The sequence below is a fragment of the Pygoscelis adeliae genome, unplaced genomic scaffold (assembly GCF_000699105.1).
Source record: "Pygoscelis adeliae isolate BGI_AS28 unplaced genomic scaffold, ASM69910v1 Scaffold427, whole genome shotgun sequence".
Taxonomy (NCBI): Eukaryota; Metazoa; Chordata; class Aves; order Sphenisciformes; family Spheniscidae; genus Pygoscelis; species Pygoscelis adeliae.
In genome coordinates, this window is record NW_008825214.1 from 1,112,714 (window position 1) to 1,137,153 (window position 24,440).

Below are 24,440 nucleotides of genomic sequence, written 5' to 3' on the forward strand. Positions count from 1 at the left end.
AGAAAACAAGCAGAATTAATGCAAAGTGAATATGTTCCTTCTTAATTGGTACAGTGTGTCCTTGGCTATGATGCCTTTTTTTTTTTTTCTTTTAAACTGCACCCTGGCTAGCTTTGCATATAGATGTTTTACAACTTTGTCATCGTAAGATGAGCTTTCACTCTGAAATACTTTACTTCCTTATCTCTGTTTTAAATTTTAAGTTAATGGACTTTGTGCTGATTTGATGAATGTCAAAATGTTTGTTTGGAAGCTGATGCTTGTTTTTAGTGAAAACGTACTTTTTTTCTTCACCACAAACTTTTATAACTAAAAAAAACACGAGACCCTAAAACAATCTTAATAGATAGGTTTTTAAGTTTTATTCAGTCCTTTTCATCATAGAAGAAGTTATCCAGGGCTGTAACTTCTGCTGTATTTGCCTTCTTAAAACAAAAAACAGATTCACTGGAGTTTGAAAGCTGACATGCAAAATCTTTCTTTGGGTAAACACTTAGGGGAGAGAAGGGGGGGGGAAAAAAAAAACCCACTTTAAAAAGTTGCCAGACTATTTAAACTATAGGCTTATGCCTAGGGATGAGTTAAGAACTAGCTTATATCTAGTAATTGATTTAAAATTTACCAAACAAAATCTTGTGGATGGCCCTTAATATGTTGCAATACTTTTAGCAACGCGGGGACTTTTTTTGGTGGAAAACCAGAATTTTGAACAGCATACAGTGTTTACAGCACCTGTATATTACTCTTCCACTAGACTGTTGCCAAGTACAAATGTGTCCAAAATACGCACTTTCAGAGCCAAGATGACTTCAAAAGTCATTCTGATTAATATGAATGTTTTTAAAAAAAAAAAAAACAACTAAAAAAACCAAAAAACAAACCAGCAACAGCAGCAGCAAAATGCTCTTCTATTTGTTTATTTTCTTATGCTAAAGCAGAACTATGCTGCTTTCTTTCTTCAAGGATCCTTTTTGTCTACTGAAATCTGGAGAGACCTCTTGTTTTCTGTTGGCTTCTACTTCCCCCTCTCCTTTCCTTCTCACACATCAGCCCCTGCCCTGCTGTTAGTAAACATTTTCAGTCTTAACTCTGAATTTCTTCTCACAAGTTTGCATTCCAGTTGCGTATTTTAACATACCTGAATTTAAGTACGTCCACTTATTTTTTAAATTGGTTTTTACTTTTGTTATATTCTGAATTTTTCTCAAGAACTGGTTAAAAGAAAGACAGTATCAGTAGGCCTGTGCAATTATTAAAAAATATGTCTTTAAAAAAGCCCCTGACTTTGTAGTAATGAATTACAGAAAAATTCCTTACACAGTCTGCATGATAATGGCTCTATCAACTCCACTAATCAAACTGCTATTTACCTTAGAGAAGTGTTTGCACCAGTCCTGCTTTTTACAATTTCAGTTAAAATTTAGATTATATTTCCAGATTACAAATAAAAATTGCATGTCAGATCTTAAATGAACTGAAAACAATTGAAAGGAGGTTAAGTAGAGATACTGAATAAATTACTATGCTAGTAAGCAATTTTTTTTTTTCTGGGATAAGTAGTAGCAAAATTTGAGTGACTTAAATTATTTGGTGTTTTAATAAAATAACCCTAGACTTTATTTCCAAAATACCTGACATGCTAGACTTAAAAAGCATAATTTACATGAGAAATGTGTTAAATTATTTTTACGGCAGAATGGGATTATAGGCTAGACTGAAGAAAACAACTTGTTTCACCTGGGGAAAAAAAATCTTAACAGTCATAAATAAATGCAAAGCATTTTGTTTTGAGAGTCTTAAATCAAAAGCTTATTTTGTGATAATGATTGGATTTGGTTAGCTGCGGTAATTTACAGTTTAACAATGTTCTTCATTATAAAATTCTGTTTCTGTTCTTTCTAGGAGAAACTGGGAGATAGCATAAATCTTCGTAGACAACTTGGCTGCAAGCAGTTAAACCGAAATTAACTTCTGCCTTCTGGCTGCAGAGTGCTAGTCTGACGTTCCTGCGTGATACTCTGCAGACCGAATCATGCCAGCGTTATCAACTGGATCTGGAAGTGACACAGGTACGCAAGCCAAGGAGGACTGCATGTTTCCTCCAGATCTTATTTGTTAAGTCTACGATCTCTATTTCAAGAAATCATCAAATAAGATAATTAATTATGGTCTCAACAGATGCTTAATTTAAGACTTTAAACATAACCTTTTCTCCCTGATGTTAATTTAGATATATGAAATACCACAGGTAAAATAATTTTTAAAAGTCCCACCACCATCTTCCTCCTCTCCATCCCCAACCCCCAAAAAAGAACACCTCCAACCAGATATGATATATGGATCTGAAGAATTTGGATTCACCTCTGAGCGTGGTTCCTACAATGTTAACTTGAAAAAGGAGGAGGAAAAAAAAAGATGATATCATACATGCCTTAATATTTGCAGCAGTCTAGACTATCCCCTCTGTGAGTTACAGTTATCAGTGGAGTTATTTCTGAACACAGACTATTTAGTTTTGACACTTCTTTAACAAATTAGGAGAAGAAAAATACTGTCTCAAGTTCTCTTCCTTCACTTGCCTTCCACGTCAGAGTCCAGTTCCTATCAGTGACTGCAGGCAGTGGGAGTGCAGATACGTACCTTTCCACAGTTTTCACTTTCTTCGTCACTATATTCAAAGGTGAAATCTCATCTTGCTGTTATGCGTGCGTTCTCTCTGTCTGGCAACATTTTTGTCCGTGTTTTAGGGACAACTAAAGTTAGTATTTTTGCTCGAGGGTGTTTGGTAAATAGGTGATCCGGCTGAGGTGACAGTACAAAGATCCCTGCTTTCCACCCCTGTGCTTGTTATTCTAGATCATATAGTTTTATGTGCAAGAAGTAACAGCAGGATTTTGAAAACGAAGAGGGAGATTCCAAGTCAGGAATCCAAAAAATATGTACATAAGGAACTGCATTTGATTCTTATTTTAAATAGACTGTACAGTGCAGTGATTTTTTTTTCCACACCTCAGGTCCAATGTAAAATTTCCTCTTAGATGAAAAGATTAATCTTTCGAGTTGTGTGTGTGTGTTTATTTTTTACCATGGGAGGGAGAGTTGTGTTTGTTTTTATTTGCTTTTTTGTATCACTATTCCTGTGTTTAAGGGATTTGACTACCATCTCACCAAACCCTACCTCTACATACCTTTCTTTTCTCCCCTTTCCCCCATGGAAATATGTGCAGTTGAAGCTGTTTACTATGCTAAAGCTGAATTTTGGAAGACTTGTCAGGGTCTACTCTGGGCTGATCTTCCACTCTGGATCTTTGCTTTCTTTATCACACAACCTCTTATGTCCTTCCAAAACCCGCCTTAATTTTTTTTTTTTTTTTTTTAATTTTTACTTGGCCAAATGCTTTTTAACATTTCAGAAGTCTCAAAAACTTGTTGAGATGAACAGCAGGGGAATGTGTGATGGCTGGTGCCTGATGCTGTTTTATTGTTTAAAGAATGTTAATGTGTCCAAAAGTAATAGTCATGGACATACTCTCTGAATAAAGAAAGAAAAGGGCTCCAAAAAGTGGAAAAAAAAATAATCCTGATTTTAAAATTGTGTGTGTTAAAATGTCTCTAAAAACGTGTTTTCCTGTGCTATTTAATGCATATGATGCTCCAAATACACCTTTAATAGTCATGGTGCGTGATAAAGCTCAACTAATCTCCATTCTCCCAGGAAATCTATAGTAAAATATGATATGCACCATTAATATCTTGCTGTTAAATAATATTGCTTGTTAAATCCAATTTGTTTTCTGTTGCAAGTTGTAAATTGTTTCTGTAAATAAAAACTTGCATTTGGAGGGAAAAGAGAATTACTTATTTTCTTCCACTTTCTTTATGGTATTTCCTGATGAAGATGATAGTATTTAAATACTTTTTGAATGATTACATCAAACTGCTTTCTGTCCTGGTTTTAATACAGGTGGTTTCTAATCAGAGCCATATTTTTCTGCTATTACTCTCACTCTTAGATTAAAAAAGGAGAAACACAAAAAAAATGGGATTTTCTTACCTCTTGTTCCTTGGTGGGTAGACCAGTTTCCCTCTCGCCCTGCCTGCATAAAGTGGTGTTGCGACATGTAACGAGTTGAAACTGCTCTAGTCCATGAGAGGACTATCTGGGATGCTGTGGAGTTAGCAAGTTAGGTCCCCACTAAGTGACAAAACTGCACCTTTAGGGTAGGGATGCAACTTCATTTAGTCTGCTAAGACTCTGTTTTACTAATGCATTCAAACAAAACCCCAACCTACCTTATTTTTGTATCTGTTATATCCTGGTGAAGTAAAAGTAAACCTGGATTTAAAAATGAGTGGAAAAAATTCATTGAAGACTAGTAAATAGAAATGCATCATCTGTGAATATTGGAAAGTTGCCAAGTCATGGACTATTGGAAACTCAGCCACTAGTATGGAAGCATTGATTTGTTTGGTTTTTTTGTTTTTTTACATAGTCTTAGGCATCAGACCACTGTCAAAAGCAGGATAGTGTTCATGATGGGCCACATTTGATCAGACTAAATATTGACCTACTCATGTTAATTTTACATTGCTTTTAACTTGTCAACAGACTTTATTAGGGATGTCACCATGTCCTTGCAGCTGCTTCCTTCATATACTTACACGTGCTTTTGTTATATCACGTTTTAACCTGTATATTCTTCTGAACACAGACCATGCCTCTTAAATCTGTTTTGAGAGGCATTTACTAGACGCTATGATAAATTAAAAGCATGACTGCAGTGTTTGCAATCTTTTGTTTAAAACATTGTATTAATTAACTGTTTTAATTAATTTAGATTCATCAAGTGACTTTGAAATTAATCTTGTACCTTACTGGTCTAATCTGGTTTCTTAACTTTAAGACAGCGGAAAAAGGCTTATGTGTGCACATGCTTTTTTCTCTTCTACTCTCCATTAGACACATAGAAACCCTATTTTTATATAAAAATACTAATTTTAAAAATTACTTTTTTTTGTAACATGTGCATGATCCTGCTCCTCCCTTAAGGTTTATAGTCCTGTCACTGTCAGATCAAAGTTACCTAAAAGCAACCATCTTGAACAGAAGGCTGAGCTTCTGCCTGAGGCTGCATCTGAAGCTTTAATTTTGGGTTGCGAAAGTCTGCTTGAAGTCTGTGTGCAAGCCCATCAAAAAGAGTTTGAAGACTGAGCAAGACGACTTGCACTTTTGCAGGTAAAGCAAGTCTGCGAGATCTGGCATTCGCTTATCTGAGTTTGCAGTCCTGGCTTCACAGTAGTTGATGGCAGCTTCGTTGCTGACTTTGGTGGAGCCAAGATGACATCATTAAGTGTTGTTTTAGTGTGAAAAACATCGTAAAATTGTTACAGATTTCTTTCCTCTCAACCCTGTATCAAGCTTGCTCAGCTGACAGGTTTAAAAATGCTTTTCTGTCTGTCCTTAAAAACTAGCGCACGAATGTGCAAAGCAGACTTTGTGTTTTTGATTCATGTATTGTCAGTGGGAAAATCACATTTATGGGCCAAGTTTGGCCACCAAGTAAAACTGTGAGATTGCGTAAATATATAATGAAAGTCAGAAGCAGTTCTTGAATTTGAATATTGTAAATTATAGAAAGAAAAAATGTGCAAAGCTTATATTAGTTTCATCTTGAGTAGATATAGGAGCTAATGCTGTGCCAGATAGTGGAGTTTTTTCAGTGTTACAAGCCTGTAAAACTGAATACGTGTTAGTTTTTTAAATTAAAAAAAAAAAAAAAAAACAAACACATTTGTTGCTAAGAAAAATTGTAAGTTCACGTGGCCTTTAAAATATTCCTGGTTTTGGTGTTTTCTTCTCTGTTTTGTAATAATACAAAATAAAGATATGAAATTTGTTCGAAATGTTGGGTATTTTTCCAAACTGCATTTTTAGTAGCGTATTCTGTGATTCTTAAAGAATTAGCTCGACCTCTGAAGCTGCATGCTGTTGATGTCGATGTACTGAATACTGGTAGAAATACTTTGTTAGAATATTATGTTGATATGATAGCTCCATAGTCCATATGGATTACCTCCCAGTGAGTGAACTTCGCAAGCAATGCGAAGTTCAAAGACGATTTTGCAATCATCTGAATACTGAAAGATGCTATCCTTGCTTTTACTGTTTTCGTATAGGTGTCTTCCCTTTATTTACTACTAATGCATTTTAATCAGCTTGCCAGTTTTAACATAATCTTTTCTAAGAATGCTCGATAATGAAAAAGGATAAAAAGGTGGAGAGAAAAAAAAGAAACAGTAATAACATGAAGAAAAAGCTGAGTAGTTGGCTGAGCTGAGGGGAATATCAGAAACATCTGTAGGGGAAGAAGGACAAATTAAGCTCAAGTGGCTAAAGATTTTAGCCTTTTAAACCAGTTTTCATAATGAGGAGGGAGATAGAAATCAGGGAGTTCTATTTTTACAGCCTGTTTAAAAAAACGTAATAACATAAAATGGTGGCCAAAGATCTGGGTTCATTGTCATGAGATGAAGAGAAAGGGAATTTAGGAGAGTGATGAAGGAAAGATTTCTGGGAGTAGCTCTTCCGTCGGAGGCTGCCAGGGCAAAGGCTTGCAGGGCCATTGAATCGTGCTCCAAACTGCTTCTGCTTCCCCGCTGACGTGCCACAGTGGAAACGGAGCAGAGGGAAAGCCTTCGCTCGCCTGCTTCATGCCACTGCTTACGACTTAGGCATAGGTGCGCCGCCACAAGTGTAGTATGTAAATGCCTTCGGCTGCATCATGATTTCAAGGCTACTTAAATTTCTCACCACATTGAAATGCACAGATATGGCTAGATTTTCACAAAAACCGATACGCTAGCCAAGGCAAAATTTATACTGAATTAATAAATAGAGCCAATATTTTACCGTGCATTCTTGAATTCTCCCCATCTCCAGCTGCCAGAGGCATTAAATGGCTTGTAGGCTAACATTAATATGAAAGATTTGGGAAAGTATGAGACGTATGGCTAACTTTAATTGCTATCAGATTTAATTTTTAAAAATATAACTTGCTGGTGTTGGAAAGGGTATTTATTTTGGTATCAACGTATTTATGGTGACTGTCGGGAAAACTTGTTCAAAGTAGAATGAAATTTCTCTAAACTGTTCTGTTTTGGGTTAATATATTATGGTAGACTGATTCAGCAGTGTGGAATCAGAAAATGTGTGCAATTATATTTACTGATGGTAAACTCTTTAAAACTGTTACAGTTCTTGGACACAAATTTAAATTTGAATGGTCTGGCAGCTGCAACAATTTTCACTCAATTTTTTTTTTTGGTGAGCAATGTGTAGTTTTGTGGTAAATTTGAAAGTACGACAGCCTATATAGTTTCTAACCAGAGGCTTAAACGTATAGCTATGTTTGTTGGGCCAAAAGCTGTAATTACACAAATGGTTGACAGTTCCTCGTGATGCCAGATGTCCTTTGCTGAGAGCAGACTGCCATGCTGTACTGCTGAAGTGTAGCTGTGCCAGCATCCAGGTTAGCTAGCAGAGCGTACGTATTGTGTGCGTTTACTGTCAGCTGAAAGGTTCTGTGGCTTCTCAGCCCAACATCATGTCAATTATTGGCTGATTTATTAAAACTAAAGCTGTTAATCTGAAGGAAATTTAGTACTAAAAAGAAGTACTGAGAAGCTTCCCTGCTAGCTGTTAGTTGCCTGTTGTGGAACACAGGGGTTCAAATATGATTTTGCTTTTAAAATAACGCATTGGTTTAAAAAAAAAAACACAACCAAAAAAACACCTCAATGCAGCATATTAATCTTAGGGATAAACGGTGAAATAGTTTAATTATTTCAAATAGTTTAATGTTCTAAACTTACTTCCAAGATAAGATGATGATGTACTTGACTCTTTAAACTTTTGTATATTCCTATATACCTCTATAGACTGGTATATCAAGTGTATTTGTCTGTATGCATATATGACTGATGTACAGCATAACTTGTTTTGAGTGTTAAACTTTAAACTCAGTCATACAGTGAATCACAACACTGAGATAATATACTGGCGTGGTTTTGGGCATTAGTACTGCCTAGGATTGCAGGACTTTCTTCTGCTTTCAAGACACAGTATGAAAGGTTGAGATACGTGGTAATCAAGTGGTGTTTCCAGTAGTTTTAGGCACAAACAAGTTGAAAATAGTCTTGGCTTCTGTTGTTAGAAGTCTTTATTCAGCCTCTTAATGAGATATTGTGTCCTCCTTTCGCAGATGTAAACTGCCACTTTTAGTATTCCTTGTCACCCCTACCCAGTACCAAGTCTCTTAACCTTGCAAACTGACTGAAGAGTTAAACATGGCAAGCGTGCCCAGTGACATCCTAGTGCTGGAATGAGTTTTTTCCTGCCTGCCTGCCAGGTACTTGCTATTACCTCCTCTAGTGTTGATGAAGATCTAGACAGAAATAGTAAAGACTCACCAAGCTGATGCCTATACAAAGGACCAGTCAATTAGTCAAGGTTATTCCAGGTGTCGTAGTATGCAGGCTTTGTTGGAGGAGTCAAGGGTTTTTGAAAAAAATATGAACATCAGATCTTTGTATGAACTTTCCACAAGCTGCTTATTAATTGTGCTTGATAGGTCACTTTAAATCAGTTTTATGTATGTGTTATTCTTGCAGATAATAGGAGAGCTTTTGAATACTCACGAAAGTACATTTTATGAACTTTCAAAGTATCCTTGTTGATGCAGCGTCTAGTAAATACATTTTGAGGGGTTTTGATTTTGAAGCAGCTTTGATGAGCTGTACAAGCAAGAACTCTGCAGCAACAGTCTTGCCCTGTATGAATGCAGATAGGGATCAACTATTTAACTCGCATCAGAACGTAATGGTATGTGGTATGCTAAATCTGAAATACACATGTTGAGACAAATCCTAAAAGACCAATAACTGTTTCAAACAACTGTGGATTCTTTAGCTCTGGGAGCCAAGTTCCAAAACTAAAGACTTTTCCATTTTGAAGGAAATAATATTTTTAAAAGTGGTGGGCTTAAATGATTTGCTCACTTTCAACATTTTCTGTCATAACGTTGTTTTAAGGTGGGTTAACAAATTACTGTAGCTTGGAGGAATAAAAATTAGGTACAACTTTACAGTTAAAAGACTGTATTGCCCTTAGTGAGTATGTATTCTTGTTCTTTGAGGACACTTACAGCAAAATTCTTGTTTTCATTAGAGAGAAAATAGAACTTTGACACTTCTACTGCTCTGCCATTCGTAAGGATTTCAGTATTTTACTTTTTTGGTGAATTAGCAAATAAATCAAACCAGGTATTTTTTCAAAGATGCTGATCACTTGCGTGTCATGATTATCTAGTTAATCAGTATTCTGTACCTTTGAAAATTAGATTAATATTTTTTTTGAGACATCAAACTGCAAAATTAAAAAAAGGTACATGCTGGACTGAGTTAATCACTCCGGTTCTGCAAAGAAAAATTGTTAGTCTTTAACTTTTTGCAGTGTCAGGAAGCCCATATCTTCGGTGGAATTACTTAAGAGAACATTAAAAAAGAACTATTTGTAGCACATAAAATTGAGCACATAGTGGTCTTTTTACAACTGGAGTCTGATAGGACGGTGCAGTATGTCTACCGTAATGCATATGTGTACTGCATATGTTTTTATTTGAACCTGTGCATAAATGCTGATCTCAAACTTCAGAATGAAATAATTTTCAATATTTGGTGTTAGTGACTGATTTTATTATGCAGCAGCAAGAATGTCCGAATGAGTGTTTCTACTGCAATGCTGTTTGCTTTTGTGTAAGGCAAGTGTTGTCTGAGCCTTTATAGAACTGTAAAGTACAGTTCAAATGTGAAAAAATGTCAGCTTGTTATAAATGGCAACAAATGGTGCTGATTATTTTACCTTTGACAAAGTGGAAAATTTAAAGCTTGGTGTGTCCCATTTTATTAATACAATAAAATTTTACAGTGTTGTTCTGGGCTTAGATATATGTTCTTTAGTGTTTATTATCCCTCAGTTACTGTAAAAATTTTTGATTTGAAATCTGGCATCATTGTTCAGAATGCTAATTTAGGAAATTAATTAACATACGAAAGCAAACACACATCCATTTTTCTCCGTTTCTTTCCTTATGCTAACCAAAACAAAGTTGGTGTTTTCCTGTAATAGGCAAGAGTGATGGAACGCAGAGACCATGTTTTTTATCATTTAGCACTAGTTTATAGCTTCCACAGACTTGTCCTAATAATGAAGCTATGAAGGATATGACAAGAATGGCGATATTAAATTTCTCTAGACTAACAGTAAATTTTTCCATTCTGATGTCAAGAATGTAGAGCATCTGGAATCTGCAGTGTGAGTGGTTCAGTACGGGAACACTTTCATCAATTGCTTAGCCATTTATTCTCCTAGGAACAAGCAGTCTTCTATAGAATATAACACTATGAAGGAAGCAATTTTCTAGAACTGGAAGAATTCTTTATGTCCCGTTGTTTCTGATTTAAAAGCTTTCCGTTGCTGCTTAGTCTTAAATCTTATTGCATGTGCAAATTTAGCGTATATATTTTTAAATTGGAATTGTCATTATTATGCACTCTGTTCTTCAGATTGAATAAAACTAAATGGTATTAATTGAGCTTAGGAAAAGCTGAAGATACTCTGAAGACAGGAACTGCTTGTGTGTTAAAAGAACAGATTGAAATTTATCTATTACCTTTTTAAGCAGGGACAGTGCTGAGTTTTCAAATGTAGCTGGATTTTTCCCTTGAAATTATTTCCTTAGTCCAAGCTGGCAGAATGCTACAAGCCTTATTCTGCAGCCATTTTATCTTTCTTACTCTTGCAACAAGTCCAAAATCTTCAGAGGAGTTTCTCTATCCATGACAAGCTGTTGTAAATTTTACTTTTAGATTATGCATGTGTATTTAGTTTATCTACACGCATATAGTTTATATGGACTATTTCTGTAGGCAAGGTTATCTAGTCATTGCTTTTATTATTATCTGTGTCACTTTTCTTGGCTGAACTAAATTTCATGAAAAATGTATTGTATGTCCAGTATTAATTTATTACTTTTAAATTTCTTTATTCTTGAATCAGGTAATCAGACTTAATAGACTATATAAGCACCTTCAAACAACGCCCTCCCCCTTCCACTCTTGTAAGAGTTTTATAGTATTCCTGTGTGCAATGCTTGTCTCCTTGTATTAATAGTTCTGTGCTAGAGGCTTTTACTTAGTTCACGTAAGTGTTAGGTACTGTACCTAATTTGTATAACATGAATATAAATAGCAGCATACTAGTATCTAAAACTAGGAGCTCCCTTGTTTATGTGGAATTGACTCCTATTACTGCCACTGGATTATGTGACCTTGTTTAATCTAGAAAGGGCCCTCTTTTCTCCTCTGTTTCAATGATTTGGGAACGTCCAGGGATGATTACATTGTGATCTGGTCGTGTGTCATTCCCCCCCCCAAGTTGTAGGACTGACTGGACTCTTATAATTCCCCTCTTATAATTGCAAGAGTCTTGCATCTCCATGTTTAAGGTTATTGTTAATTTCTTTTATGTATGCTCAGGTCTTCTGGGACCTTTGAATAAATGATCTGCTTTTAAAAATCGAAGTAAATGAGGTTTTTGTGTGTAAGTTGTGTTTACTTTACTGAATTTTGACGCCTAAAGTATTTTGATACTAGAAAATCCCAGTGGGCATATGATTCCTTTTAAGTATAAAAGCTGGTTAAATTTAGGCAAACTAGACTAAAAAAAATTACAAGAACCGGAGTACAATAGCAACAGTGTATTTTAAAAAAAAAAAAAAAGCAGTTGTTTTTTTTTTTTTTTTTTTGCAAGTGTCTTTACAGTGTTGCCAACACTAGGCATTAAAAAAAACAGGATTTTTTTTTTTTTTGGCTTTTCATGATTTATTTTTTTTAAACACAACTTCTAGATGGTTTTTTAAAAGCTTTTTTGTGTGTTTATTTAAATTGTGGGCATCTTTCAAAAAATGTGTGCAAAATACTTCTTTTTAATAGGATGTCCACGCATGGCATATGACTCAGGGAGGTGGGACTTTAAAAGAAACAGCAAATTGAGACCCAAGAGCACCTGTTGGCAGCCACGTGCTTACAACAGTAGTATTCAGCTCTGAGGTGCTGAGATACATCTCATTGCACGGCTTACGCGATGAACATGCGTTTTTAATTTACAAAACAGTTCATCTGAATATGGGGGGTATACCTATGACCTTTTTGAAAGTTAATTTTTGTTTTTAGAAGTGATCAAAAGTGTTCAGTATAGCATCAGTTCAGTCTTTGTAATTGCTACTGAAAAGGTTTAAAAAAAAAATCTGGTTTCAACAGCCTGGCAGTACTAAAACCAGTGAGAAACCTGCATTTATTTCAGTGGTCTTTGGCTCTGGCTTGCAGAACCACCTGAGATGCTAATTAGAAGTTTTGCAGGAGGCTTGAGGTTGGGCTGAAGCAGTCTTTGCTGTTAAACTCGGATTACTTCTCTTGCCGCATGGCAGCATCTCTGTACAGTGACACCTTACAGGGCTGCAGAGATTTGAGCTACTGCCCTTCAGGTGTTGGAAAGATGCATGTGACAAGTTATCAGATCTGGTAATTTAAACTAGGTCAATGTGTAGTTGCCCATGTAGTGGTTTCAGCTTCATTACCAGTTTACAGTAACTTGACAAATTATTTTGTCCCTATTATTATTTTATTTTAAAAGCACTTTCTTTTAAATCCCATTTGCTAGGAAAGTCATATGCCAGCCACAGTTTTCACTGTTTCTGCACACTGCAGTGAATAAGAACAGCACACTTTGTGTAATTGAGAGACAAATAAAATGTGACATTTTAGTTGGAGGGGGGTGTGTGTAGAAGAATCACATACTGTTTTTCTTTATATATAAAAATGTGAATGCCCCAGCTATCTGAACATTTTGGATTCCTTGGTACTGGGCACCACAGAAGGAACAAGAGAAAATAAGACTGTCTGTAAAGGTAAACCTTTACAGGTGCGAGCACCTTCTGCTGCCATTACCTTCTGTTTGGAAGGAGGCTATAACTGAGTCAGATGATCTGGAATTACTCCATTTTAACTTTGGACATATTCTAGATCTTTGTCTTCTGTTCTTCCCAACTAAATACCCTGAGTCCTCCTTCTGCCTGATTTTCATTTGTCTCCTTGATTGAGTTGTTCTGTTTTTTTTTTATTCCTGGCTACATAGTGCTCAGTTTCAAGAGGAGACTGAAGAGCGGGAGCGTGGTAGTCTCCAGCATGCTGCAGGGTGTAGTCCTCAGGTTCTGCTGCTGTGGAGAAGGGTGGGATTCTGATTTCCTCCTGGCTGAAAGCTATAAACACTGGACTGTAGAGCCAAAGCAGGGCAGCACTACAAACATAGCCATGGGATTGGATAACACCAGTCAGCACTTGTCTAATCTTCTCCGCTTCCCCAGGAGAGTTACATAGACTGGGTGCATTGCTTTCAAAGCTATCAGCAGCACACTAGGGACATGGATACCCGTTTCCCTAGAAGGGGCAATTCAGGGCTATATGAACAAGTGAAGCTCACAGACACTTTTGAGCTGGATACGGAAACCTTAATGTGTGTAAGCACCTGCTGGGTTAGTCAGTCCTGGAATGCCGGCAGGCGGGATTTTTCTTTGGGAGTTCTGTGCATAAAACCTAAGTCTCATTATAGGCAGATTCAGTCTCACCCTGTGTCACTACTGTAGTAGTTAATCCATCAGGAAACATGAACTTTCATTTTATTTTCACCGGGGTTTTAATTATCAAAGCTTTGAGGAGCAAGTTGCATGGATAGAGTAGTTTTATAGTTGATTATATGTGAAATTTAAGCAGATCTGATGGATCAAGGAAAAGAAACTTATTCTATTAGATACCTCTTATTTGAAGGGAGTGGCTGAAGTTAATGTTTTCTTTCTTTTGAATGGCACATATGACTTGTTCCTAAGCAGTTTTGCCACAGTGTAAGCTTACATTGAACTTTCTATTCCATTTTCTAACAACCTTCAGGTTATTCTGAAGTAAATGTATTTGCAATAACAAAAGGGGCTATGTGCAGAAATACAAGGCTGACTGTAAAGAAATTTTTTAATTTTCTAAATGAAAATGTTTTTGAAGCATAAATTGTGTGATAAAAATAACCATTTTTGCTATGTGCTGAAGTTCAAATAATCCAGAAGGTTGGAGCCAAGAGTCCCATTCAAAACTCTGTTCTCTGGATGTCAGCTCAATCACTGACTGTGTCTCGCTAGGCAAGGCTCAGCGTTCTTTTTCTATCCATGCAAAATTGTAGTGGCTTGAGTTGTATCCTCTTTTTGCAGTATTCCTGAATCATAAACAAGAGCAGATTTAAATAAAAGCAAGATTCTAAGAGAAATTAATGTCAACCACCAAAAACGCTTGGACCACAAAAAGAATGTATCTGGAAGGAACTTTTTTCCCCCAGAATATTGTACTGAAAGGCAGTAAAAAAACCTAAAGATGTTAAAAAAAAGGATCCCAGAGGTTCTGTATGTAGTTTTGAAAGGGATATATAGTGCCTGGAAAGGTTGTGAAATCATGTTTACTAACAAATATTCTAAAGCATAAGTTTTAGGGAGATAATAGGCATAATAACAATAGGTAACCCATAACTTACAACAGTGTTCTTTACCAGTAGAATATCTTGTAAATCTGTCCTTGTGATGAACAGCAGCACTTAGTCAGACTAAAAATAATAGCAGGACCGTGTATCTTGGATCCCAGGAGACTATTGGTGTTTTTGTAGACAGCAGACAGGAGAAAAAGGCATTTTGTCCTTTTTACCCCAAGTAATCCCACTGGAAAATTAAACATGTGCTATGAATTGATATCAACTCATGCCAGGTTACCTCCCTAAAGAGGGCTGCTGCGAACACTGTTGCTACATTTCTTGGACAGCAGTTTGATGGCCTGTGTGCATGATGGATATTTTATGCTGTATGCTACTGTGGAACAGTGTGCTACTGTCTGCCCCTCGGAGACTGCTGGTGAGGTGTGCCACAAATAACCAGGAACAGCAATTGCTTTAACCCTACAGAGAATCTCAAATACCTGCAAACTAAAAATGTTACTGAAATATTTCTGTGTGCGTCTGGGAAAACTGTGTTGGTTTTGTTTTTTAAGGTTTAATTCTGCAAAACAGAGCAGTTCCTTTTGTCTTTCTGTAGACTCCTACTGAACACGGGATAAAAAAAATATTAAGCAATATATTAGCAAGAAATACTTAGAGAAACCACGAACCCTTTTTTAATGGACCACCCTATCCAGTTTCTGTTCTTTTAAGGAAGTTTTTCCTATTCATGACTCATTTCACTCTTTGGCTAACATCAAGAGAAATGGAATAACGATTAAGCGAAGGAATGTATGTTTTTTTTTCTGGTTTTGTCCTATTTTCAAAACTTTTATGAATTTTCTGCATAACCTTGTGTAAATATATATGGATGTAGAAGCTTGACAATTGTGACAAGGTAAAAAGTACACTGCTAATACTTGCTTCTTCGTAATTTTTTACAAATGTTTCTTTTGGTTCTACAAGTTAATGTTATGCTGGATACTCCAGACTCGCTATTCAGTTAAAATGACATGCTTCAGCCAGCCAATTACACAGAACTGTTAAGTGAAATTAATGAGATCAACCCCAGATTACACTTTGTGTTTTATTTTCATTTTATAGGTCTGTACGAGCTGCTGGCTGCATTGCCAGCCCAGCTGCAGCCACATGTGGACAGCCAGGAAGACCTGACCTTCCTCTGGGATATGTTTGGTGAAAAAAGCCTTCATTCACTAGTGAAGGTAAACCACGTTTAAGTCAGATTCTCTTTGAGAAGAGCATATGGAAAAGTGTTTTGAGCGCCATCTAGTAAACCAGTGATCAAACTGTTGCTCAGTGAAAACAAAACAGCCTTGTTTTAACTCTGTTTCTGTCAGGGGTGGAAGTTGTTAAATAAGATTCTACCAAAAATACATAGATGATTTCATTTAAGAGTGATGTTTTGGCAGTGTAATGTTAATGCAGCAAACATATGTTGTTTGCCCTTGTTTAGAAAAAAAGAGTACGAAATAGTAGCAGGAAATCTGAGACTTCTTTACGGTCAACATTCAAGACCTGGAGTTTAGCTTAAATAAATAAATGTTCACAGCAAAAATTAGAAGGAATATATTTTCTGAGGTCAAGTATGGCAACAGTTCAGTAGCCACATTAATTTAAAATAATTTCCTTTAACAAAGTCAACTGAAATTCTAGTAAGCTGTTTCTTTTATTGGCTTGCCTCCATTTAAAATTGTGTTTTGCACATAAATATGTTGGACTAAAGTATGACCTAAAATGAGTTTGGAAGAATACTTGAGTAAAGTGTCCTGCTATGAAAATGATCAACAACAAGAAATCAAAGCATGCCATGGGAGTATGCAGAGCTACCCCGATAATGTTAAAATTGCTTATAGCAGAAAAATGGGACCAATCAGCTGGTTAGAAACGTTCCACTCCTACAAAATGGTAAGTATGTCTTTAGTCTCCAGTACAGAGCTAATTCAAGCTGGAAGGAAATGCTGAGGTCTCAAATGAATCAGTAGGTGGTAGTAACCCGTGCCATGAATATTTCCAGGCTCACACATAATTGAGCAGAATTTGTTACCCTTGTCAGTCATTGATCTAGAAGAAGCTTAAAATTGGGATTATTTCAGTGTAGGTTTTAAGAGTCACCTTTTTTCATTTCTTTCAGCTATCTTATTGTGGAAAAAGATGTAATGATGTTGATACTTGACCAAAATTATTTTCAAATTGGCTGAGAATTTACATGTAAAATAAACACAAGTACTCTCTGGTAGTTGATACACAAAAGCAACAAACAGAGGAACAGTACTTGGCAATACTCGCTTGCCTAAAGAATTTCATCAGTTTCTGAAATGCAGTGGTTTCCAGACTCCGTACTGCTTTGCTGCAGCTGTCTGTTCAGATGGCTAACATGATCGCTGAAAGGGGATCACTGGTTTTGTTTCTAATATAGGCTGACAGTGGTGTGCATCTAAGCAAAATGTTAGGTCAGTAGCTAAATCAGTTTTCTTTCTGGATTGGAAATAAAGAAGGCTGGCTTGAAGATGAGTGGTGATCTGCAAAACATTGAAATTTCAACATTTGCTTTAATTTTCTATTGAGGCAAAACCTAAACCTTTTCAAACTTGTTCCCTTTTGCCCCTTCCCGAAAAGAAGACAAAGATAGCACGACAGCAACTAGTTTACTCACCTTGAGTATACTCTCAGTTTGGAAAAGTTGGCTCTCCTAGTTGCATGCCCTAGTTACCATGTTGTTTGTTATTGCAGAGTGGATTGGTCTCTCTGATTTTAACAAAGAAGAGTTCATGAGAGAGCTTTCTTGAGGCGGATAAAAGTTTTGGGGATCAGTGAATGGTCACTTTATTGCAGTTACAACAAGAAGGCTTTGAAGTATTCCAACCATCTTTATTATTTATCTTGTCGGGTGTAGGTCCAACTATTAAATGTACGTGTAACTCTGACCCTGTGAACGGTTCTTTTAATGTCCTATTAAATCTCATACTATCTTAAAATACTTAATTCTTGAAACTGCATCTTCAGTGTTCACTAGTTGCACTTCTTTAATACACCATACTAATTTCATTCAAAAGACAAAGTTTTTTAATTATAAGAATTGAGACTATTAAGAGCATCTGGTCTGACCCAGAGCGTTATCACAGGCTATTGAACCTCACCTTTTGATTTCCGTGGTGTTCAGTTATAGAAAGTAGGGCATGAAGAGCTTTCAAAAGGCTATCTAGTTCGTATCCCTGCCCCAAGATGGGCTTAACTGTATCTGAAACTCATAGTATTTGTTTGACCTTTAACACATTTGTGTTAGAAGGGTTATTCAGTATCGTAGCAAGTTTTAGAGGAGGCAGTCATAGCCTTTTTGGAAGAGAGCTGTAAGAGCAGAAGAACCCCATCTGCCATAGTTTTTCCCAGTTACAGGGCTTCAGAAGTGCCAAATCTTTCTTTCTGGGTTCTGGTGTCTTATTTGAAAGACATCTTTTCCTAGTAGTAACTTCTTAAAGTTAACTGTACTTGCAAACACAAATGTTTTTAATTCCTCAGGCAGAGAATGATGACAGATATTTTTTTGGGGGAAAAAAAAAAAAAAGCACTAGCTTAGAGCCAAGGATGTTGCGATCCTGGTATGATTTGGTTTTGGAAGAAAATTAGCATGGGTATACTACTAATTAGGCACTAACATTTCTCTATTTCAGATAGAAGCACTGCTTAGTAAAAATTTCTACGCTGATCTTCTTACCTTACTGTTTAATAATTTCAAATATTAGAAATGAGATTTTTTCTAAGTTATAAAGTGGATAAAATGCTCCAAATTACTTAAAAGGTTTAAGTATAAAATGAACTTTCTACTTTTTCTACAGATATTCTAAGTTTCATGGGTATTTAATTATCGTAGTGTTTTCTGTATGGTTGTATACTATGGCATATGGTTTGCTATTCTGGCTCTCTTAATGTTGAAAAGAAAGAAAAAAGAAAAAAAAAAAGCCCCAAACGTTGTCTTGGAGTTCTCTTCATTCAGTATTGTTGGACAGAAATCTCTTTGTGAACTTGGACCAGCCTGAGTTGTTCTAAGAAGTCAGAAATGGAAAAGTTGTATTAGATCATCCAGTCCATTCCCCTGCAAATGCTGGATTGTTCCCTGCAGTACATTCCTATTGTAGTAAGTAAAACCAGCAAAAACTGATGCAACTGTTCTTGCTGTCCTTTTTCTCAATAAAGGAATCTGTTGATTAGATTTTAGTTTGCGAAGTATAGAGAAAAGGGAACCCACAACCATTGTTGACAGTTTGGAAGAGAAAACTGGCTCTGAATAGTGAATGTTTAAAATTTGTCTCTGCTTCCCTCAATTTGTTACTTCCTTGTCTTATTACATGACTCTCTTAAGTTCTACTGAAAATCTTCAGCCACCTCATTACTACTTATATAGCAGAGATCCCAATGACTCTGTAGAGATTTATAGAAAAGAAACATGAAGGGATGATCCTTCAGGGTAATAATGAGCACTAATATAGCTGAAACCTGAAATAGTACACATGTGCTCTGCTTGAATTTTTTTTTTTAGAGGAACAGAAGCGATAAATAAAGATCTGTTCTAAATACTCTTTTAGCTTATTTTTAGAGGAGCTGCAAGAATTTCCATGTGTGTTTGCTTGCTGTTAGCACACCAGACATGTTTTGCTGTTTGTCTGTTTAGCTCGAAGATGAAGCTTCTACTTGCACTGTTGCTTTAAACGTTTCTGGCTGTGGATGTAATGCTCAAGAATTGAGTAAGCTTATCTGTTGGGCTGCTACTGAAGTATTTCTTAACCAATTGCATTTTACTGATTGGTTTTGGCCAGCTGAGGGCATGCACAGTTCTTTAGCCAGTAATGTATTTCTCATTATGAAAAAGAAGCCACCGCAAGCGCTGTTGCTGTTCCCGTTCCCTTGATAGGGAAGAGTTTGTACATCCAAAAAACAGTATGTGGCAGTGGAAAAGCAAATAACTACTGCAAAAGGAAGGAATATTTTGTGAATCTAGTCTGATTTTTTTTTTAATAACTGCATAGTATTTTGGTAGCTGATCCTGCAAGACTTTAATTTGTGCTAATTTTCTATTAGTTTCAGCTGGATATGACTTAGCTTGAAGTTCTGAAAAATTATTTTGTATGTGCTAATGTTGGCCTATGTTGATGGCTAACAGCTTTTTCTAAGTAATCTAATCTCTAAAATAGTTGAGTGTATCCTGGTGTAATTTCTTTGGCATGTAAATTGAATCACATGATTACGTAGCCCAAATTTTACAATCATTGTGGCGTACTGGAAGTTTTCAGTGTGAAGACTCAGATTTTTCAATATGTAAATGTAGATGCTTTCAGCCTACTGTGGTTCCTTTGCTGGTAATAGAAAAATAAAGATAGCGTTTAAAAAAAAAAAATGAGCTGACTAGGGCAAAGCAAAAGGGATTGATCTGACACATGCTTACAGTGATAAAATCAACGATCTGCAGATGATGTGCTAAATCTTCAGTCTGGACTGGTACAAGCCTAGTTCATAGGCAAGTTTATATACTTTTAGTTTTTACCCAGAGCTTTACACACAAACTCCATGAAAAAAGCTGTTAATCTGTAGGATGAACGACTTTGCATCTACAGTAGAGAATCAGAGAATCTCAATAAGGTTTCATGGCTTGTTTTAATGTTAGAGGATAGACTAACTGATAACTGTCCAATCTTTCACCTGGGAAGAGCTCTGCACGTTCTTTTGGCACTCGTGGAGGGGTCGTATGGTGCAGCTTCCCCTGCCCTGTGATGTGTCAGACATTCTGCAGCCAACGTCCACGTGCATGCTGCACAGATCGTGTGCGTTCACCTCCCGTGTTGTGCATCTGAATGGTGAATGCTCTTGCCTGGGCACGTGCTCAAGCATCCCCACATTTGGATCTTCTTCCCGAAAGAACGTAGAGGAAATGGACTTCAGATTATGAGTTGTTCTGATGAGTTGTGTGTGACAACTAATTGTTCTGAACTCATTGTTCTGTTTGATGGGGATGACCCATAGATGGAAGGAGGGGATGATACCTGTGTATGTGTCAAAGGACCTGGAGGGGAGTGGTGGCTGAGGAGGATGTATTAGATAGTGTAAGACCTGCGCATGACACAAATGATATGGAATGAAGGTTGGAGTTGGCTTTCTTCATGACAGCCTGACGATGTTGACTGCTTCCACACTTCAAGTGTGAAGCTGATATTGAAATATTTCTTGCTGAACATACAAAAGTTATTTACTTTCTCATTACTTTGTTCTTCATGTACACTTTCTCTAGAACTAATATTTATACAATCTTCGTAATTTATTGTTGGAACTGTCTGTTTCTGCAGGTCACAAGAACTCTCTTTTTCTGTTAACTATTATGTTATATAGAAGATGGAGAGAGCAGGATGTGTTTCTGAGGGAATTTTGATGGCTAGTATGTTTGCACCTGTTAGGAGAATGGTGAGAGGGGTTTCTGATTTCAGGGCAGAGAAAAACAGCTACCTCAGAAGGAGCTCAGAGGAGCTGCGTTACCCAAAAGCAGCAACCCTGGAAAATGGACTAGAAGAGAAAGTCTGGGTCAGTAAGTGGGACTGGAGACTGGCAGACCATAGGTGGCACCTAACCTCAAATCAAATGGAGTGGGTTGTGGCTTCAGGGGCAAGCATTATAGAGTTGGAGAGGTACAGACCACCTCAGAGTGGGTGGAATTACTGAAACTGATAGCTCATTCACTAAAAAGTTGCTTTGATACTTGAAGTCCTTAAGGTTCTTTACTGCTGGGTTCTCAGCCATATTTATTTTAAAAAAGCTGTGCCTCCCCGGTAAATGGAATAGGCTGCAGTTCTGTAAATTCATGTGGAGGTCTGAAGTGCTGTTTGCTTTGGAGATGGGAAAAAATGAAGGAAAAGGCGGTGTGAGTAAGCATTTACCACCTGGCCATCTGGAGGAGGAGGTGTGAGTGTGGAGTTTGGCAGCTGGTAACAATTCATGGCCAATGAAAAATAATTGTTCTTCATGCTCTAGAGGAGAATCAGGCAAGGTTGCTTCTTATGTTATAGTTTACATCTTTCAGTCAGAGAAAGCATGCAAAACCTACTGATGGCAAGAGTAAAGCGATCACTCTTGTAATGCAGACTGTCCAAACAATGCACAGATGTGGTCCATTGTGCTGGTTTGAAAACTTACTATTTCTGGCAAGGGGAGAATGAATTTACTGTAGTTGAATTCAGTAATATTGAAGTACTCGGTAATAGGTGGTAGTTATTTGTCATTCTTTAAATCCAGATCATCATAGATCTAGGAAACCTTAATTTTTGTAAGGATGTCCTTGTTGAAAGAGGTGTGTGGTGCAGTCTTGCCTCAAATCCTTTTGGCAAAAAACACGAGACACAATGTTTTCAGCCCTAGAGAACTATCTAGCGGTAAGGTATATACGGACAGTACTAGGACACTGAATCTGCAAAGAAATATGAAAGTTGCATGGAGAAAATGTAAGGCTTTTTCTCATTGTCTGGAGAGGAAGCTTGATCTCCAGTTAATTTTTGAAGCTTCCTGCTTGAGTTGTATGCACAGAATATATATGGAGGAGTGCTAGAATTTCAGTACTCTTCTCATCCAAAGTATTTGTAGGTAATGGTCTAATTCATATACTGAAATATAAACTTGCCACATGGTTTCTGCTTACCTAAGGATGAAAATTATTGAAAAAATAATACTCTGTAAGAAAGCCTCTTGATGACTGACAGTAGTTTGCATTCGTATTTGGAGTAATTACCACTGAAGCAATGCATCGTTTTGCTTCCATCAAAATTATTGCATTCAAAAAAAGTGTAATGCAAGGTGTTATTCCTTATGAAATGCCACATAAATTTAAAGTGTTACTTTTGAAGCCAAAGTGATTTTTTTGAGACTTGCTCAATAGCCAGCAACTGAAATCTGCAAGTAAAGAGATCACTCTTAGCTGGAGGCAGTCAGCTGCCTTTAAACTTAATTTCCATGGGAACAGTGATCAGATTAATCAAAATAAGGTAATTGAAGTTTTATAGAAAATAGTACAGGATCTTTACTTTATTCAGGCTGATATTGTTTCCATAGAAACATTAGGGAAAAGATAGCTAGCAGCCAGGCATTGAGCAAACGCTTCTCTTGAGATTTTGGGGGGCGGGGGGGAGTTCTGGTTGATGTGTGTGCATTGAACCCTTTCACTTGTTTGTGCTCTTATTGTATAAAAATGCAGTACATCAGGTAATAACTGGGCAAAAATAAGCAAAATAAAAATGGATTCCTGTTTGAAATCATAGCTAACCCCCCCAACTTTCCACATACTATAACATGTAACAGGTTTACTATTTCTTCTTTGAGTAAAGACAAAGTTGTTTTGCCATGTGTATTCACACATACATACCTGTGCTTATTTGTCTTTAATAAAGTGAAAAAATACACCTCTGATTTATTGAAAAAGTGGTCAGGCATAGCTTTGGATGGTGTAGCCTTGTTTGTCAGAAAATGCACATCAAGGTAGTGCCAAGGGGATGGGTTAGTGCAGTTGTGGTGAAATATGGATTCTATGTTATCGTTCAACTAAAAGTATTTGTTATAATTATAGCTAGTAGATAGTTTACTAGAAAACAGACAGCTAGTGGACATAAATAATCATTTTGTCCTGAAGTCTGTTGAATGTGTTGTCTTGTGGTAAATACTTTTTTGTATTTTTTTTCATATGTTTTTATTTTGTACTTTTTGGTAGAAGTTTAACTGGATATCTAGTGTTAACTTCTTTGTCAGAAGTTTGGTCTCTCTAGCATCTTACAGTTTCTACACCAGAGTTGCTAATGTGTTTAGTAATAGACACTTAGAAGTTTTCATCTAGATTTTTGTAAGGAAGTCCTGTTCTTGTCATCAACTGCTCCTTTCAGCCTACTTTGTTAATAATAATAAGGAAACAATTCAAAGATCAGTTTCCAAAGTATCAATTAAATTGTCGTGTTGACAGTTTAGTCTCATAAAAGCTGTAGAAGTTGGGTTGATATCAGAAGTCTGTACAGGTATGGTGTACCAACAAACTTCTGAAATGAAAAATAAAGCAGATAAGCTTATTAAATCAGAGGTGTGAAGTGTTGGTCTATGACTATTACTTGAAACTTGTGAATAAATCAGTGCTTTGGAATGTGAAAAAAACTTTGGTTTAGGTTAAAATCCAGACAGAGGCATTTTTTTGGATCAGTGGTAATTGATTTAAAGTTTCTGCTGGGAAACCTCCAAAGAGTAGCAGAAACCCAGCCAAAATGTACTGGACATAAAAGAAGTAAATCAGTCCTTCTGAGACAAATAGTTTGTAATTTCATTGTTACCGAAGGGGCAATGTACCAGCCTGATGACAAAACTGGTTCGAAGAGAAGTTTTAGAACCCAAATCTATGCTCATACCCAGATTTTTCTTGTCTTATGAAGCTTGTGCAGTATTTATTTAACCAAAGTGATACATTTTTTGTCTATGATACTGAGGCCAATCAAAGGTCTCGTAAGCTGCTCAGTAATAGTAGTCTGATAAATCCAAGACATCCAAGCATAATGTAATTTTAAACTGTTTTTCTACAGTGTTCTTTTCCCTTGGACCAGAAGTTCTGTGGCAGAACATGTGAGGGAATGTTTAAAACAAAATTTTTTGTTACTGTCTTGGACTATTTTCCTTTTAAGAACAGAAAGTCACAACTACCCGAACAAGCCTCTGCAATGTAAAACATTGTAGGAGTTAAGAAGGATGGGATGTGATAGTTATAAAATCTTCCTGA

The 24,440-nt window shown here is 36.6% G+C and overlaps 1 protein-coding gene across 1 annotated transcript in view; it reads left to right on the forward strand.

Moving 5' to 3' along the window:
- The first annotated feature begins 1,910 nt into the window (after positions 1–1,910).
- The window catches only part of MPP7 (membrane protein, palmitoylated 7 (MAGUK p55 subfamily member 7)), a 114,322-nt gene continuing 91,792 nt past the window's right edge, over positions 1,911–24,440 (forward strand). Inside the window, exons 1-2 of the mRNA XM_009329113.1 lie at positions 1,911–2,069; positions 15,746–15,864. Coding sequence (XP_009327388.1) covers positions 2,033–2,069; positions 15,746–15,864 — 156 coding nt within the window. The 5' untranslated portion in view covers positions 1,911–2,032. The remainder of the gene's footprint in view (positions 2,070–15,745; positions 15,865–24,440) is intronic.